The following is an 18,196-nucleotide window of genomic DNA, read 5'->3' on the forward strand; positions in this document are numbered from 1 at the left end:
GGGATCCCGCACCCTGGAAAGTCACCTACCGGGGGAAAGATCAAACGAACCAGAGGAATCTCCAGATGCAGAGAAGAGTGTAGCAGTAAGTTGGAGTATGGAAAAGCCGATCAAGAACCCAACGGACCATCTGAACTACGGGCACAGTCACCAAAAATTGAGACGCCTGGGTGGGGGCTGGGCACCGAGACCTTGCCGCGGAAGGTTAGTCCCCGGGAAAGGGCCGGGGCGCCTGGGTGGGGGCTGGGCACCAAGAACTCGGCTCCAGAGATTAGTCCCCGGGCTAGGGGGGCGGGGCAGAACGGAAACTGCTTGGAAGGTCTAGAAACCATTTGACGGGGCAGAGACTGCCTGGGAGACTAGAAAACAAAGCTGTTGCAGAGGAAGGGAGCAATACTACAGGGGCGGGGAAGTGGAAAGCCGCATCAGAGGGAACCTGGGAGAAGAGCCTGGTCTGCGCCCTGCTGGGGAGGGGAGAAAAGAAGGGGTGGGTCCCCATAGAATACCCCCCAGGCCACAGCAAGCTTACAGGCCCGCTAGCTAGCTGGAAACTGTGCTTCCCAGTGCATCCCCTCCCCCCACCCCCCACCCCTACGCTCTCAGGACCTGGGGCTGCCTGCCATCCAGGAGGGCTGGCCTCAACAATTGCCTGAAGCCTACCACCGCAGGGGCTGTCCCTGCACAGGCCTGCTTGCCCTTTGGTGGGGCTACACTTCCGCAGAGCATCACCAAACACCACCAGCCCCCGAGAAAAGGCCTGCAGCCTAGAAAAGCTAGAACAAGCTTAGCCAGGCTGTGAATAGATCAGCCTAATTCTTGGACAGTTTTTCTGAGTCGGGTTGCCCCGGGGAGGAGCCTCTTCAGTTTCCAACGGCCCTGCTACCCGCCCAAGCCCCCAGGGGGTGCCCCACTCCCACGGAATAGCTGCTCAGCACCATCAGCCCCCTGGAAGAGCCCCTGCAGCCCAGAAAAGCTGCAACAAGCTCGGCCAGACTGTGAAAAGATCCACCTACATTCTCAGGACGTCCTTCTGAGTTGGGCTGCCCTAGGGAAGAGCCTCTTAGGTTCTCAGTGACCCAGATAGCTGCTCCAGCCCCCAGGGGGTGCTGAACTCCTGAGGAGCAGCTGCCCAACACCACCAACCCCCTGTAAGAACCCCACAGCCTAAAAACACCAGAGCAAGCTCTGCATGACCAAGTGAAATCTGCTACCATCGTGGTGTGGACCTCCCAGTCCTGTCTGCCCTCAGGAAGTCCTCCTTTGCTTCAAAGAAACACTGTTAGCCCCATCAACACTCCAGAAAAGCCACACTGCCTCAAAAAAGACTGACCAACAACGCCAGCCCTCAGGAAATATTCCGCGGCAGTGACAAGGCAAACACTACCTGATACGGAGAGTACAACTCCCTCAGGAGAAGAAACAACAAGCAAGATGAAGAAGCTGAGAAACCACCCCCAGTCAAACCAACAGGAGAACTCACCTAAAACAGTCAACAATGAAACAGATCTCTGCAGTCAGACAGACCTGGAGTTCAAAAGAGAAATAGTGAAAATACTGAAGGAATTAAGAGAAGATATGAACAGTAATGCAGATACCCTCAGAAAGGAACTAGAAAATATAAGGAGGAGCCAAGAAAAACTAGAACATTCATTTGCAGAGATGCAAACTGAACTAGGGCAGTAAAAACCAGAATGAATAATGCAGAAGAACGAATCAGTGATATGGAAGATAGAATAATGGAAATCACTCAATCTGGTCAACAGACAGAAAACCGAATCAAAAAACTGGAAAGCAATATAAGAGACCTATGGGATAATATAAAGCAGGCCAATCTACGCATAATAGGAATTCCAGAAGGAGTAGAAAAAGATAAGGGGATGGGAAATATATTTGAAGAAATTATCGATGGAAACTTCCCAAATCTAAAGGATACTGGGTTCAAGATACAAGAAGCACAGAGGGCCCCATACAAACTGAACCCAAACAGACCCACACCAAGACACATCATAATAAAAATGGCAAGAGTTAGCGATAAAGAGAGGATCCTAAAGGCAGCAAGAGAAAAACAGAATGTTACCTACAAGGGAACCCCCATAAGAATATCAGCTGATTTCTCTACAGAAACACTACAGGCCAGGAGGGAATGGCAAGAGATATTTAAAGTGCTCAAAGGAAAAAATATGCAACCTAGAATACTCTATCCAGCAAGAATATCATTTAAAATAGAAGGGGAAATAAAACTTTTTCCCAACAAACAAAAACTTAAAGAATACAGCAACACAAAGCCCAGGTTAAAGGAAATATTGAAACGGCTTCTCTAAACCAAAAAGAAAGGAAGGAAAGGGAAGAAAAAAGAAAAGAAAAAAAAAAAAAAAAAGAAGAAGAAGAGGAAGAACTAGGACTGAGGAAACTGCAATCAGAGAGCAGTCACTCAAATAAGCCAGCATAATGATTTAATCATGAACATGCTTCAAACAAAATAAAATTAAAAAGAAAAAAAGAAAAAAGAGTCATCAAAACCATAAAATGTGGGCAAGGGATGTCAGGAGGTAAATAACCCTTTTTGTTTCTTTGTATGTCTCTCTTCTTAATTTTAATATAGTAATGAAGTGTTTGAACTTACAGGACTATCAGGCTAAAACACACAATTATGGGAAGGGGTTAGCATACTTAAAAAACAGGGCAACCACAAGCCAAAACCAAATATTGCATTTGCAAAAAATGAAAAAAAAAATACACTCAAGCAGATAACAACAGGAGAGCATCCAACCAAAAAAAAAAGAAAGAAAGAAAGAAAGGAAGAATGGAGAACCATAGAATCAACTGGAACACAAGGTTCAAATGGCAATAAATAATCATCTATCAGTTATCACCTTAAATGTCAATGGACTGAATGCCCCAATCAAAAGACACAGACTGGCTGAGTGGATAAAAAGGCAAAAACCTTCAATATGCTGCCTACAAGAAACTCACCTTAGGACAAAAGATACATATAGATTGAAAGTGAAAGGGTGGGGAAAAATATTTCACGCCAATAGACATGACAGAAAAGCAGGAGTCGCAATGCTCATATCAGACAAAATAGACTTTAAAACAAAAGACATAAAGAAAGACAAAGAAGGACACTAATGATTAAGGGATCCATCCAAGGAGAGGATGTTACTATCATCAACATATATGCCCCAAATATAGGAGCACCCAGATACATACAACAAATGTTAACAGACATAAAGGGAGATATTGATGAGAATACAATCATAGTAGGAGACCTAATACCCCCCTCACATCAATGGACAGATCCTCTAGACAGAAAACCAATAAAGCAACAGAGATCCTAAAGAAACAATAGAAAAGTTAGACTTCATTGATATCTTCAGGACACTACATCCAAAAAAATCAGAATACACATTCTTCTCAAATGCTCATGGAACATTCTCAAGAATCGACCACATATTGGGACACAAAGCGAATCTCAATAAATTTAGGAGTGTAGAAATTATCTCAAGTATCTTCTCTGACCACAATGCCATGAAATTAGAAATCAACCATGGGAAAAGCAAAGAGAAAAAACCTACTACATGGAGACTCAACAACATGCTACTAAAAAACCAATGGGTCAATGAGGAAATCAAGAAGGAAATTAAAAACTACCTTGAAACAAATGATAATGAAGACACAACCTCTCAAAATCTATGGGATGCTGCGAAAGCAGTGTCAGAGGGAAATTTATAGCAATCCAGGCCTTTCTCAAAAGAGAAGAAAGATCCCAAATTGACAACTAAACCCTCCACCTAAACGAATTAGAAAAAGAAGAACAAAAAAGTCCTAAAGTCAGCAGAAGAAAGGCAATTATAAAGATCAAAGAAGAAATCAATAAAATAGAGACTCAAAAAACAATAGAGAAAATTAATAAAACCAAGAGCTGGTTCTTTGAAAAGGTGAACAAAATTGACAAACCCCTGGCCAGACTCACTAAAAAGAGGAGAGAAAGAACCCAAATAACCAAAATTATCAATGAAAAAGGAGAAATCACAACGGATACAGCAGAAATACAAAAAAACCATAAGAGAATACTATGAACAACTGTATGGCAACAAGTTTGACAATCTGGAAGAAATGGACAATTTTCTAGAATCTTACAGCCTGCCAAAACTGAATCAAGCAGAAACAGACCAACTGAACAGACCGATCACTAGAAATGAAATTGAGGAGGTCATAAAATCACTCCCTACAAATAAAAGTCCAGGACCAGATGGCTTCACAGGCGAATTCTATCAAACATATAAAGAGGAATTGGTGCCCATCCTCCTTAAACTCTTTCAAAAGGTGGAAGAAGAAGGAATACTCCCAAAGACATTCTATGAGGCCACCATCACCCTCATTCCAAAACCAGACAGAGATACCACCAAAAAAGAAAACTATCGCCCAATATCATTGATGAATATAGATGCAAAAATTCTCAACAAAATCTTAGCCAACCGAATCCAACAACATACCAAAAAGATCACACACCATGACCAGGTTGGGTTCATCCCAGGTTCACAAGGATGTTTCAACATACGCAAATCAATCAGCATCATACACCACATTAACAAAAAAAAAAGTCAAAAATCATATGATCATCTCAATAGACGCAGAAAAAGCATTCGACAAAGTCCAACATCCATTCATGATCAAGACCCTCGCCAAAGTGGGTATAGAGGGAACATTCCTGAATATAATCAAAGCCATTTATGATAAACCCACAGCAAATATAATACTCAATGGGGAAAAACTGAAAGCCTTCTCACTCAAATCTGGAACAAGACAGGGATGCCCACTCTCACCACTGCTCTTCAACATAGTTTTGGAAGTCTTAGCCACAGCAATTAGACAAACCAAAGAAATAAAAGGCATCCATATAGGAAGAGAAGAGATCAAACTGTCACTGTATGCAGATGACATGATACTATACATACAAAACCCGAAGGACTCAACCCAAAAACTCCTTGAACTGATTAATAAATTCAGCAAAGTGGCAGGATATAAGATTAACATTCAGAAGTCAGTTGCATTTCTGTATACCAGCAATGAAACATTAGAAAAGGAATACAAAAATACGATACCTTTTAAAATTGTACCTCACAAAATCAAATACCTCGGAATACACCTGACCAAGGAGGTAAAGGACCTATATGCCGAGAACTATAAAACTTTCATCAAAGAAATCAAAGAAGATGTAAAGAAATGGAAAGATATTCCATGTTCCTGGATTGGGAAAGTCAACATTGTACAAATGGCCATACTACCCAAAGCAATCTACAGATTCAATGCAATCCCTATCAAATGACCCAGGACATTTTTCACAGAACTAGAACAAACAATCCAAACTTTTATATGGAACCACAAAAGACCCAGAATCGCCAAAGCAATCCTGAGAACAAAAACCAAGCAGGAGGCATAACTCTCCCAGACTTCAAGAAATACTACAAAGCCACAGTCATCAAAACAGTGTGGTACTCGTACCAAAACAGACAGACAGACCAATGGAACAGAAGAGAGAACCCGGAAAGAAACCCTGACACCTATGGTCAATTAATCTTTGACAAGGGAGGCAAGAACATCAAATGGGAAAAAGAAAGTCTATTCAGCAAGCATTGTTGGGAAACCTGGACAGCTGCATGCAAAGCAATGAAACTAGAACACACCCTCACACCATGCACAAAAATAAACTCCAAATGGCTGAAAGACTTAAATATACGACAGGATACCATCAAACTCCTAGAAGAAAACATAGGCAAAACACTCTCTGACATCAACATCATGAATATTTTCTCAGGGCAGTCTCCCAAAGCAATAGAAATGAGAGCACAAATAAACCCATGGGACCTCATCAAACTGAAAAGCTTTTGCACAGCAAAGGAAACCAAAAAGAAAACAAAAAGACAACCTACAGAATGGGAGAAAATAGTTTCAAATGATGCAACTGACAAGGGCTTAATCTCTAGAATATATAAGGAACTTATACAACTCAACAGCAAAAAAACCAATCAATCAATGGAAAAATGGGCAAAAGACCTGAATAGACTGTTCTCCAAAGAAGATATACAGATGGCCAACAAACACATGAAAAAATGCTCAACATCGCTGATTATAAGAGAAATGCAAGTCAAAACTACCATGAGATATCACCTCACACCAGTCAGAATGGCCATCATTCATAAATCCACAAATAATACGTGCTGGAGGGGCTGTGGAGAAAAGGGAACCCTCCTGCACTGCTGGTGGGAATGTAAACTGGTACAGCCACTATGGAGAACGGTTTGGAGATACCTTAGAAATCAATACATAGAACTTCCATATGACCCCCCAATCCCACTCTTGGGCATCTATCCGGACAAAACTCTACTTAAAAGAGACACATGCACCCACATGTTCATTGCAGCCCTATTCACAATAGCCAGGACATGGAAACAATCCAAATGTCCATCGACAGATGACTGGATTTGGAAGAAGTGGTATATATACACAATGGAATACTACTCAGCCATAAAAAAGGATGACATCATGCCATTTGCAGCAACATGGATGGAACTAGAGAATCTCATCCTGAGTGAAATAGCCAGAAAGACAAAGACAAATACCATATGATATCACTTATAACTGGAATCTAATATCCAGCACAAATGAACATCTCCTCAGAAAAGAAAATCATGGACTTGGAGATGAGACTTGTGGTTGCCTGATGGGAGGGGGAGGGAGTGGGAGGGATCGGGAGCTTAGGCTTATCAGACACAACTTAGAATAGAGTTACAAGGAGATCCTGCTGAATAGCATTGAGAACTATGTCTAGATACTCATGTTGCAACAGAAGAAAGGATGGGGGAAAAAACTGTAACTGCAGTGTATATATCTAAGGATAACCTGACCCACTTGCTGTACAGTGGGAAAAAAAAAAAAAAAAAAAAGTTGTTGCATTTCAAGAAAAAATAAATAAATAAATAAAAAGCACTATACTATAGTAATAGGAGAATATATTTATTTTTTTCTAAGCTGGATAACTTTGGTGGAAGTTGTGGCAACTGGAATTGGATCTTATAAGAAGTCCAGGGATGTCCCAGGTGGAGTTTGACCAAAGTTCATGTGTGGGAAAGCTCAGAGTGTTTCTTTGAGGAGTGGATGTAGAGTAGCAGAATAGTGTAAAAAGGCAGCTTGGACCCAGATTCTAAAATCAGGTGCCATACTGAGGTGTTTGGACAGCATTTCCTTTTTTCTGTAAATGGTCTTCCAGCTGAAGTAAACAATGGACTTGGAAGAAATGGAAACAGACAATCCTGTTATTGCAATGATTCAGACAAGAGGGGACACAGATCTGGAGCAGGATGGGGTGTCAGGCGGGGATGGACTGAAATAATGGAAAGAGGAAATAGGACTTTAAAATTCCAAGCAAAATGATGGTATTACCGATGCCACTGAAAGACAGGTGAGAGAAAAAAGCCAAGGAGGGCCTGATTTGTGAACAAAGACAAGGGATTTCATAAATTTATAATGAGTCAATTCACATAGACTTTATTCCTGGAAATATTTGAGAAAATCTGAGTCTGACCAACATAAAACTTTGTGTTCACACCATGGTTATATGGCTTGAGCCATGGATTCCTGTGGTTGATAATGCTGAGCTTTCCACAGATAATAAATATCAAGGAGAAAAATCCTCCATTCCATGTCCTCAACTCTGGTAAGGGGTAAAAGCTCTAGTATGGGGTTTCCTGGATTGAAGGAATTTTCTTTTGCACTCACACAGGAGCATAGGTTATAGGATGTTCAGAGGGCATGTACCTTGCTGCAAAATGCCACAGATGAAAGCACCCCAATGTGAGAAAAAAGAATGTATACATGTATGTGTAACTGGGTCACCTTGCTGTACAGTAGAAAATTGACAGGAACACTGTAAACCAGCTATAATGGAAAAAATAAAAATCATTATAAATGGAAAAAAAAAAAGAGCACCCCAAGACACATAGTGCCTTTTGAATGTATGACATGTAAAAGCCACTTGTATTGCCTTGCAGACATTTCTTTAAACCTGGAGGAAAAAAAAAAAAAAATATATATATATATATATATATATATATATATGCTTTTCAGGGCTGCACCCACAGCATAGGAAGCTCCCAGGCTAGGGGTCAAATTGGGGCTGTACCTGCTGGCCTAAGACACAGCTCAAGGCAACGTTGGATTCTTAACCCACTAAGCAAGTCCAGGGATCAATACCACAACCTCATATTTCCTGGTCAGATTCGCTTCTGCTGTGCCACAACAGGAATGCCCTGGGAAACATTTTTATTTTATTTATGTATGTATGTTTTTGCTTTTATGTGGGGGGGGGCACATATGCAGCATATGGAAGTTCCCAGGCCAGGGGTCAAATCACCGCTGCAGCTGCTGGCCTACACCACAGCCACAGCAATGCGGGATCTGAGCCTCGTCTGGCACCAACATCACAGTTCATGGCAATGCCAGATTACTGACAATACTGAAAGCAGGGCTTCTTTCCACGGTCCCACAACAGAACTCCCTGGAGAAAATTTTTAACAGGTCCTGTTTGTATTCTTAATTTCATCTCTTTGACTTGAAACAACAACAATGAAGCACCGATTGAAAACAAAAGCAACATTCTAAGACAAATAAATTGGTGGATGATAATCGCTTCTGAAATTTTTAAAATGAAAGAAATTAATGTGACTATCCAAATTTCTTTAGCAGTTTCAGCCAAGGGAAACTGACTTGTGTCCTGGTAAGAGATGAGATTGCACAGAACAATTCAAGGAAGACATTGGGTCATGTAAATACCTGGCTTCTTTTTCTTATGTAACATCATTGGGGAAACATGTTTGAAAGTTGTAAGAACACCCGCAGAAACATTTATCAAGAAGTATTCCTTAAAAAGCAGGCTCAAATCAGTTTATACAGCTTGCTCTGTATACTTGATAAATCCCAGTTCCCTTCTTTTAAGTAATCTGAACATAATGAACATGAAAAATTAAGTTAGATTTGATCATTTTCCAAAGGTAGGACTTTATTTTATGACAGTCTTGTTTTGAGATTAATCCATAAGCAACATCGCTAAAATTATAGGCTACAAATTCCCCTACATTCTTGCCGTTTGGTGTAGAGTGGAGAGTAACCCTAAAAAAACTTTAACCAATTCACTTTATCTCTCTCTCTCTTTTTTTTTTTTTTTTTTTTTTTTATCTTTTTAGGGCTGCATCTGCAGTATATGGAAATTTGCAGACTAGGGGCCAAATTGGAACTGTAGTCACTGGCCTATGCCCACAGCCCTGGCAACACCAGATCCCAGCCTTGTTTGCAACCTACACCATAGCTCAAGGCAATGCCAGATCCTTAACCTACTGAACAAGGCCAGGGATCAAACCGTCAGGTTCATTACACTGAGCCATGAAGGGAACTCCCACGTTATCTTGAATACTCCAAATTTCACAAATGGGACCTCATCTCCAGCTTCATTATGCTAATTAACACCCGCACTGCTTTCATCAGGCAACTCATTTCTAACAATCATTATGCTAATTGAGATATGGATAGTTTAAAATACTTATACAAACCTCTGGCCTGTCTCATTAAATGATAGCTGACCTCCTGTAGGGTGTGAAATTCTGATTAGGGTGGTTGAGTGTCTCTGCAAAGAAGCTTAACCCATCATACTCTCATTTAACACCATAAGGTCTGCACTAAAGGTATTTTAAAGTAAATAACAGGCATTGCAACAGAAGGTTGTAGGACAAAAGTTAGAGAAACATTAAAAATGCACATATGAACAAAAAGTTTATATTTGGAACATGTGTCAGCAATTATTTTAATATTCCAAATTCCACTTTCTAAGCTAAAAAAAAAAAAACATGTCTTCCCATTTTGTATGTATGCCTCTTTTTTTTTTCCCCCTCTTACTGTTAAAAGAGGCTATTCATGCAAAGAGTCTCTGACTCCTCTTATGCCAAATGTTGGAAACGGTGCCTATAGTTTATTTTGGAAGTTCTTTGGAAATTCCAATTCCTGCTCAAGTTATTCTCAGTTTTTCTTTGTGCTATTTAGAAATCTTAAAAATAACTAGACCTTGAAAAGTATGAGTAGCAAAGTTACATCACAAGATGCAAAATCAGAAGACCATGGTTCAAAACTCCATCTTTGCTGCTTACTGGTTGTCACTCAAGGAGCCTCCCTCACTTCTTTAAAGTGAGAGACTAGATCACTGTTTTCCAAAAAGTAGAAAATTAGGTCTCCAGTGCTGAGGGAGGATTTACCACCCTTCCCTGGAGTTGTGGTGGAGAGGGAGGGTCAAAAGCAATGTTGGGAAACACTGCTTTAATCCAGGAAAAAAGCCTTCTTAATTGCAGCTCTTTTCAGAGCCATTAAAATGTTAATGGTCATGACCTCCTAGAGGTCCACATAGATACTTACTTCCAGAAAGATTAGCCTGTGTGCTGCCCTCCTCCTTTGGAATGACTAAGAAAAAAATGTTAATAAATTATTAAAGTAAGGATCCTGCATTATCACCGTTGTGGCTGCAGTTTGATCCCTGGACCAGGAACTTCCACAAGAGGTGGGTGCAGCCAGGGGAAAAAAAAAAAAAAAAAAAAAAAGCAACATGAAGGCTATTTTGAAGCTAATTTAAAAGATTACTTTAAAAAAAAAAAATCTTTCCTATCCATACCCTCCCTTACTGGTGCCCTAACTACAGGTTTAGTTTACTATGGGTAGTAGGATGGAATGTAGTGGGCAGTTTTTCCCACAATCTGGATCACAGAATCCCTCTTTTCACATAACATCCCATGAAGCTAATCTGTCAGGAATGACAGTGAGGAATATTGCATCATTAGATGATCTTTAAGACTTCTTCTAGCCTAAAAGTCTAGAATTCTAAGATGATGATTTGCTACTTTAACTTTCAAGAAATTCAGTCTGCTTTTTTGAGGGGAGGTAGCAGGGGAGGATGGAGGATGAAAATGCTCAAAATGATTCTATGACCTTAAATTTGGTCAAACCCCCAATCTTCCAACATTCATGTGGACCTTAGAAGGTTCTTATGTCAACCCCTGCATTACTAGCTCTTTCTAATTTTTCAAGTTTTCTCTGGCTAACTGAAATGTCATGACCCCAATTGCCTATGTATAGTCAGTATATTAGTGGGCAAAGCATATGGCCTTGATTACCATCCTTACATGTCCTTTAAGCTTGTAATAATACATTCTATTTGCACAGTACTTTACAGCTTGCAAATGATTTTGAGAATCATTATCTCATTCATACAAATGCCTCCTTTTTTAAATTTTTTATTGTTTTTAGGGCCATACCCACAGCATATGGAAGTTCCCAGGATAGGGGTTGAATTGAAGCTGCAGCGGCCGACCTACACCACAGCCACAGCAACACGAGGTCCAAGCCTTGTTCTCGACCTACACCACAGCTCATGGCAATGCTGGATCCTTAACCCACTGAGCCTAAGGGAGGCCAGGATCAAACCTGCATCCTCATGGATACTAGTCATGGCTGAGCCATGACAGTAACTCTGAATTCCTCTTTTTAAGTTGTAACTCATCATTTTTAAAATAGTCCCACTCTCCAACTTAAAATATTCTCTTCGCTTCTGATTACAGCCTTGACAATTTTAAAGCCTTCTGTTTTTATGAATGTCAGTGCATGACATAAGCATTATGTAAATGTGCCCTTTCACACTTCATCTAGGACAGAGGAGGTGGACAGGAGTGAATTCAGTGCTATTAAATAGCAGTACCTTTTCCCTTCAAACTTTAGCTAGTCACTGTGAAATGTAAACTACAACCATTTATTTCTCCTCATTTGTTTCCATGTAGCAGTGAGACCACTTGAAGGATGAAGCAAGGGATGGAAGAAGGAAACATTTGTGTACAGTTATCAAAGTTGAAAGTAGCTCCAGCCTCACTCATAAATACAGATGCTTGGCGATCAACTCCCATGACACACCTGAGCAGTGAGGATGTTCTGTGTCGTGTAGTCCATTGACTGAGACATTGTTCATTGAACAGCTCTGATAGAGATTCATGCTGTGTTAGGCCTTTTATGCTCAATGCAAAATAATACCAGAGCAGAAGGTGGCAGTGGGAGCAAGGAATAGACCAAAACACACACACACACACACACACAATTTTGTTCCCATAACAAGATAGATTTTTAGACAAAAAAAGTGGAGTAAATCACCCTGCAAAGCCAGAGAGAGAGATCAAATATATACTGTGGTTCCCATGACGACTATGACTAAAATTTCCCCTATTGTTGTTGCTGTTATAAAAATTTTGATTGCTTTTGTCCTTAAAAGGACACCCACTTTCTTTAATAACACAGAGAAAAGAATGTGTATTTATAGGGACTTAAACTATTGGTTAAAAATGGAAATATTTAATCTATGAACCAGTGGCTTTCCATACATTCTAGGAACAAGTTGAGCTGGTTTCTAATCATCCCAAGCTAGTTCAAAACATCATTGAGGGCTTTTTGTGAATTCAGTTAAGGCTCCCTTGCTCATCCCTGTACCAGAGTGCAAAGCTTGGGGAGCAGCCTATGGGCTGGAATTAACCCCCTTGCACCCCTTCACTCATCCTATAGAGAGACATACCTGGATGACCACACCCAGTACCCTGAAGTTTCTTCACTAAATTAAGCAGCTGGGCTTCTGAAGAAGCCTCAGAGTGCTGAGGGAAGAAACCTTTTTCTAAATATGACCTACTTAACTGAAAAGCGGCCTCTGTACACTGGCATCAGTTAAGTCCCAGAGACAGAGTTCTGGGTGAAGCAGAAGGAATAGCTTTATTGCTTTGCCAGGCAAAAGAGGCCACAGCAGGCTAACGCCTCAAAACTGTCTCCTGTCTTGAGAGGGGATAGCAAGGGGCTGTATAGATTTGGCTCAAAAGACAGGGTTATTGATTAAGGTTGTCTACATTATTCTCTCTCCCTAGATCATTTCGGAGTCGACAAGGCCAGCATCAGTGGGTCCAGTGATGGTCTCTGCTTGTTTTCAGGGTTATGGTTCTTTGACATTCTCTCTGGAAAGATTGTTTACAGGAAGGGGTGTTGGGGGTGTTCCAATTACAAAAGAAAACACTAAGTGCAATATAACTTTAACTAGAAAGTAACCACTAGTAACAAGTTAGTGCCAAGGCAGGACCTAACTTAATGGAGACTGTTTTAACTAGTTTTATTTTTTTAGCTGTAACAAAACTGCCTAATCATTAACTCTTGAGGCAGCCTTTTGAGACTGAGGAAGCCTGGAAGGCTAAAGGCAAAGCCTTTTACTTTAAAACACAAGGACTTGGGGTCTGGTACACAGTTTCACTACAAAGAGTTTAAAGAACCTTATTTTGTTTGTTTGTTTGTTTGTTTGTCTTTTTAGGACCACACCTATGGCAAATGGAAATTCCCAGGCTAAAGGTCAAATCAAAGCTGGAGCTGCTGGCCTACGCCACAGCAACGCCAGATCTGAGCCGCCTCTGTGACCTGCACCACAGCTCATGACCACACCAGATCCTTAAGCCACTGAGCAGGGCCAGGAATCAATCCCTCCTCCTCATGGATACTAATCAGGTTCATTATCACTAGAATGGACACCCCAAAGAATATTCTTTTTAATAGATACACCTGAATTGTTCCCTGGTAGCCCAGCAGTTAAGGATCTGGCATTGTCAGTACTGTGGCACAGGTTGGATCCCTGGCCTAGGAACTTTTACATGCCATGGGTGCAGTGGGGGGCGGGGGGGGGGACACTTGAAATTAGTGAGTCAAATTCAAATCTGTGGGTAGAAGGGCAAAGAGTGAAGATCAACCCACTGTTAGCTCAACCCTGCAGTCTAGATGGGGCAGGAGATATTTTGTGGACCAGGCTAAGCCAAGTGGCATATCATAAAAATGGCATTTGTCTAAACATCTATTATGTGTATACCAGTCTGTCCGACCCCTGAAGAGTAAAAAGTAGACGCGAAACTTATACTCTGCTCTCAAGAATTTAAAATCTTGTTGAGACAGATGAACAAGGAAGAAGAAAAGAAAGTGGAAAAATGAATAAAACTTCATTGCCCTCTTTCATGTCTTACTTATTTATCTAAGTCTTGGGCTTCTCTGTTGATATATTTGGTGAGACCAGGAGGTAAGATACAAACCATTGCTATATTCTGAGTATATAGTTGGGACTCATAGATGTGTTGACTGTGTTTGTGATGAATCTCATTGGAGTTTTGAAAGGACAGAATTGCTCAAGGAATTTCTGGGGTTTTTTTTGTTTTTTCCTTTTCTAGATAACACAGTGTTCATTAGGAAGCTGTACCACCATTTACAGCATAAGCCAGGCATTAAAGAATATGCTCCTTGAGGAAGTCCCTGTTGTGGAGCAGTGGAAACAAATCCGACTAGTATCCACAAGGATTCAGGTTTAATCCCTCAGTGGGTTGCAGCATTGCTGTGAGTGAGCTGTGGTGTAGGTTGCAGGCGAGGCTGAGATCCTGCATTGCTGTGGCTGTGCCATAGGCTGGCAGCTGCAGCTTCAATTCTACCCCTAGCCTGGGAACTTCCATATGCCACAGGTGTGGTCCTAAAAATCAAAATAAAACAAAACAAAAAAGGAACATGTACCATGAAGATAGGGAATATTGCTTGTCTGGATATATTTATAATATTTACAACTTTGAAAGATAATCTTGATCTATAGTCATGATATTCAATAGGAATAAACTCTAGCTCAAATATATATGTTCGTGTGAAAGTGGCAGAATTTGATACCCTTGTAAGCCCCAATGTGCTTTTACAACTTCCCTGGATGACTCTATTGCATTGGAAAAAACAAAAAAAGAACCAAAAAAACATAGTACATTTTAAATAGCACTCACTGGAAAAGAGCACAGAAGGTGATTTGAGTTTCCTTGGTGTGATGACTACTCTTATTCAATTGTTTTCACAGACCATAAACAATACTGAAGAATGTCTGTCTGAAACTCGGCCTTGAATGAAGAAACTTCATTGAACAAGAAGTTGGCTTCCAGTTTTGCACAGGCGTCAATGGAATGCTTTTCTTTTTTATTTTATTTTTTTAATTTTCTACTTTACTCAATGAAAATGAAGTGTTTTTATGTGCTGTGCAAATGGTTCCTTCATGTGGTTTGACAGGCTTTTTTTGCCATCTTTTTTTTTTTTTCAACTAAAGAAAAAAGATACCAGAAGAGGACAAAAACAATAACAAACAAAGCAAAACATGGAAGATTGACATTTATCTGGAAGAACATTTGAATGCAGAATTTACCTGAAGGTGTAGATAGATTTTTTTTTTTTAACAGAAAATCTGATGTCAAGAGGTAGGCAAGCAGAAATGGATAAAAATTGTCTTCCTCAGTAATTAAGCTACTCTTTCTTTTTCCTTTCTTGTTTAAATCTAGTGGGTTGGGTTTTTTATTTTATTTTTTTCTTAGAAATATTTAGGTAAGGTTTATCTTGAATCTTAATTGCCTTAATTTTAAGGACGTCAAAGGCTCTCGAGGCAAGCTGTCAACGTCTTGTTAAAAAAAAAAAAATCAAGAAAGAATTGAAATATTGTGCCAGCTTTCACTGGTACAGAAGTTTAAGACTATGAGTTTTTAGGGTGAAAAAAAAAACTGTACAGTTTAAAAGAAAATGTTTTTCTTCATTTGAAGAAAATTTGTTGATAAAAGAAACCATGGCAACTGCAAGAATTGGGGAAATGCTGGGACTTTTCATGAACTTTGTCTTAAGTGTTGAATCATTCTAGAAGGCTAAAACATTTTACGGTAAAGTTATTAATGTTGGTTTAAAAACAACTGCATTAGAAATAATGCGTGTTTGGGGGGCAGAATGCAGATTTTTTTTATTTACAAAGCGTGATCGCTAGCAAAAGCATTAGTGCTTTTTATCTGCAGTCTTTTTTATGAGCTTTACAAAGTTTTTAGTCAGCTTTGCTTGTCACATTGCAAAACCTAGCTTAAGAGCATTAAACAAACAAAAAACTTAGGTAGATAGGAGCTTGTGGTCAAAAAGTGCAAAAAAAACCACAAAAAAAAAACACAAAAAAAGCAATAGATAGAGAAATTGTTGACAATTTCTGTAGTCTTTCCTAGTTGTGATCAAATTCAGCCTATGGATGGCCTATTTTATACCAAAGATGAAGTGGCACCCTATTGCAGTCCAGAAGATAGAGATTGTTTTTCTTTTCTTCTTTTCTTTTTAAAATTTTATTTGACCTACATGGCCGGACCAGTTCTTACTTTGTTGTTTGTTTAAACTACCTTCCACTGATGTTTTACATACTGCAAAAAAAAAAAAAAAAAGTTTTTTTTATTTTAAATGTATATTTGTTGATGGTAGAAGCTTGTTCCTGCATATTCAGCAATTTCATCATGAAGAGTTCTGGATACCAACCAAATGGCTTTCAATTCCATGAGCTTTTCTGGTTCCTTCCTAGCTCTCTTGAATGTGAAACCTGTGTTGATGGCCACAATGAGCTAAGACACTTACTTAACAGGTTTAAATTTCTTTATATGAATTTTGAACTCAAGATACTTCCTGAACTGGTCTGAAAGATCACTTGTCAAAAAAGCTTAGTGATACTCTGTTAAGTGCTGAGTGGTCCCCTGAAAAGGTCTTTATTGTATTTCTAACAATAGTCTTCCTCTTAAGCTCTTGCACTTCTAGATTCTGTCTTCTCACCTCCATCTTTGTCATCATCCACTATAAATAGCCACCTTGACTCTGCAACTGGGTGAGAATATCTCTCTTTTTTGCCTCCTTTCATTGTTTTTTCATATCCTGGTATTGTCAGAAGAAAGACAAGATAGATTTTTTAAATTTCAGTTTAACTCTCTGAGGCAAGTAGAACCAATAAGATTGAGGATTCCGTTAGTGGAATTTCGGTAAGCTTTTGATGCTAGTTGACAATCAAGAAATTGTATGACTTATAAGAACCAAAACAATAAGATTTGATCAATCATTAAAGCCAAAGGAGATATATTTGCATTGAGAATGATATGAAACTTTGTCTAAAATGAATTAAATCAATTTATGAAATATCTCTGCATATTCAATTCATGAAATCCATGTTCATCCTGTACAGTTTTACCTGATTAAGTATAATGGAACTTTGTTAATTGAACCATGCACTAGAATGGCTGGATTGTTAGAATCAAATAGGTGAAAACAAAGTCACGGGAACCTGTCTTAATCCAGATGGAATAGGGAAATTTTTAAAGTGCATTGTTAAAGAAAACAGGGTAGGTATTTAAAAACTAACAGGAAAAAAGTTAAAAGGTAAAACATATTCCCATTGGGTCAACATGAGTAATGAGTTTGACTCATATAAAATTATCAATATTCTACTATCTGTGACCTATAAACAAAGACCTTGTGTGGAAATAAACCCAATTCTTTTAGTTGAAAATCCCATAAAGTGGAAGCTCATATCTAGAGAGTGATTCCATATCTGTGTGGTCAGATCAGAGGAAAAAATATATCCAAGAAAATGTAGCATGTGCTACATTTAAATTCCAACTGGTCACAGCCACCCTTGTGGTTTTCCATGCTTTGGAGAGAATTTTAGATTTATACTTTCTTCTGATCCATTCTTCAGCTTCTCATGTATTTTAAGGGTGGCACTTAAGTTTTCTCTTTGAGAAACTGGCCCCCACGTTACAGGGGGGCGATAAGCAAACATGTATGGGAACTGGGTTTTTGTTTCTCTTTTTCAGTCTCTGAACTCTTTGTATAAATAAGGATTATCCTGAGCATAATTCATTTGAATATGAAATCAACATGCTTTCTTTCTCTTCTGTATTAAAAAAATGTGATACAAAGAAAGTCTCATTCACACAGTCAACAATGAGGCTAAGAGGTAGCTACCATGTGGCTGATGAATGTGCCTGGGTAACTTCCTGTTTCTATTCAAAACTACTGCTTTATTTATACATTCAGCAACATTTTTTTCAACTATAAAATTTCAATAATCTCAATTTTTTTAAGCCACTTCAGGTAAAATGAATCAACTTGTCATCTTATGCGTCCATGTGTGCTTTGTTTTTAGATTTTTTTTATATTACGCCATTCTATAAAATACCTTATTTCAAATCTAAAAGAAAAAAAATAAGAAAGTGGCCCATGTTCAAATTTGCACATG

General features: G+C 39.3%; 1 protein-coding gene across 2 annotated transcripts in view; it reads left to right on the forward strand.

The window, feature by feature from the left end:
- The window catches only part of RBMS3 (RNA binding motif single stranded interacting protein 3), a 1,489,550-nt gene extending 1,472,393 nt beyond the window's left edge, over positions 1–17,157 (forward strand). For both annotated transcript variants that reach the window (XM_021069970.1, XM_021069972.1), the window contains exon 18: positions 14,981–17,157. In XM_021069970.1, coding sequence (XP_020925629.1) covers positions 14,981–14,987 — 7 coding nt within the window. In that variant the 3' untranslated portion in view covers positions 14,988–17,157. The remainder of the gene's footprint in view (positions 1–14,980) is intronic.

This window comes from Sus scrofa, chromosome 13, assembly GCF_000003025.6.
Source record: "Sus scrofa isolate TJ Tabasco breed Duroc chromosome 13, Sscrofa11.1, whole genome shotgun sequence".
Taxonomy (NCBI): Eukaryota; Metazoa; Chordata; class Mammalia; order Artiodactyla; family Suidae; genus Sus; species Sus scrofa.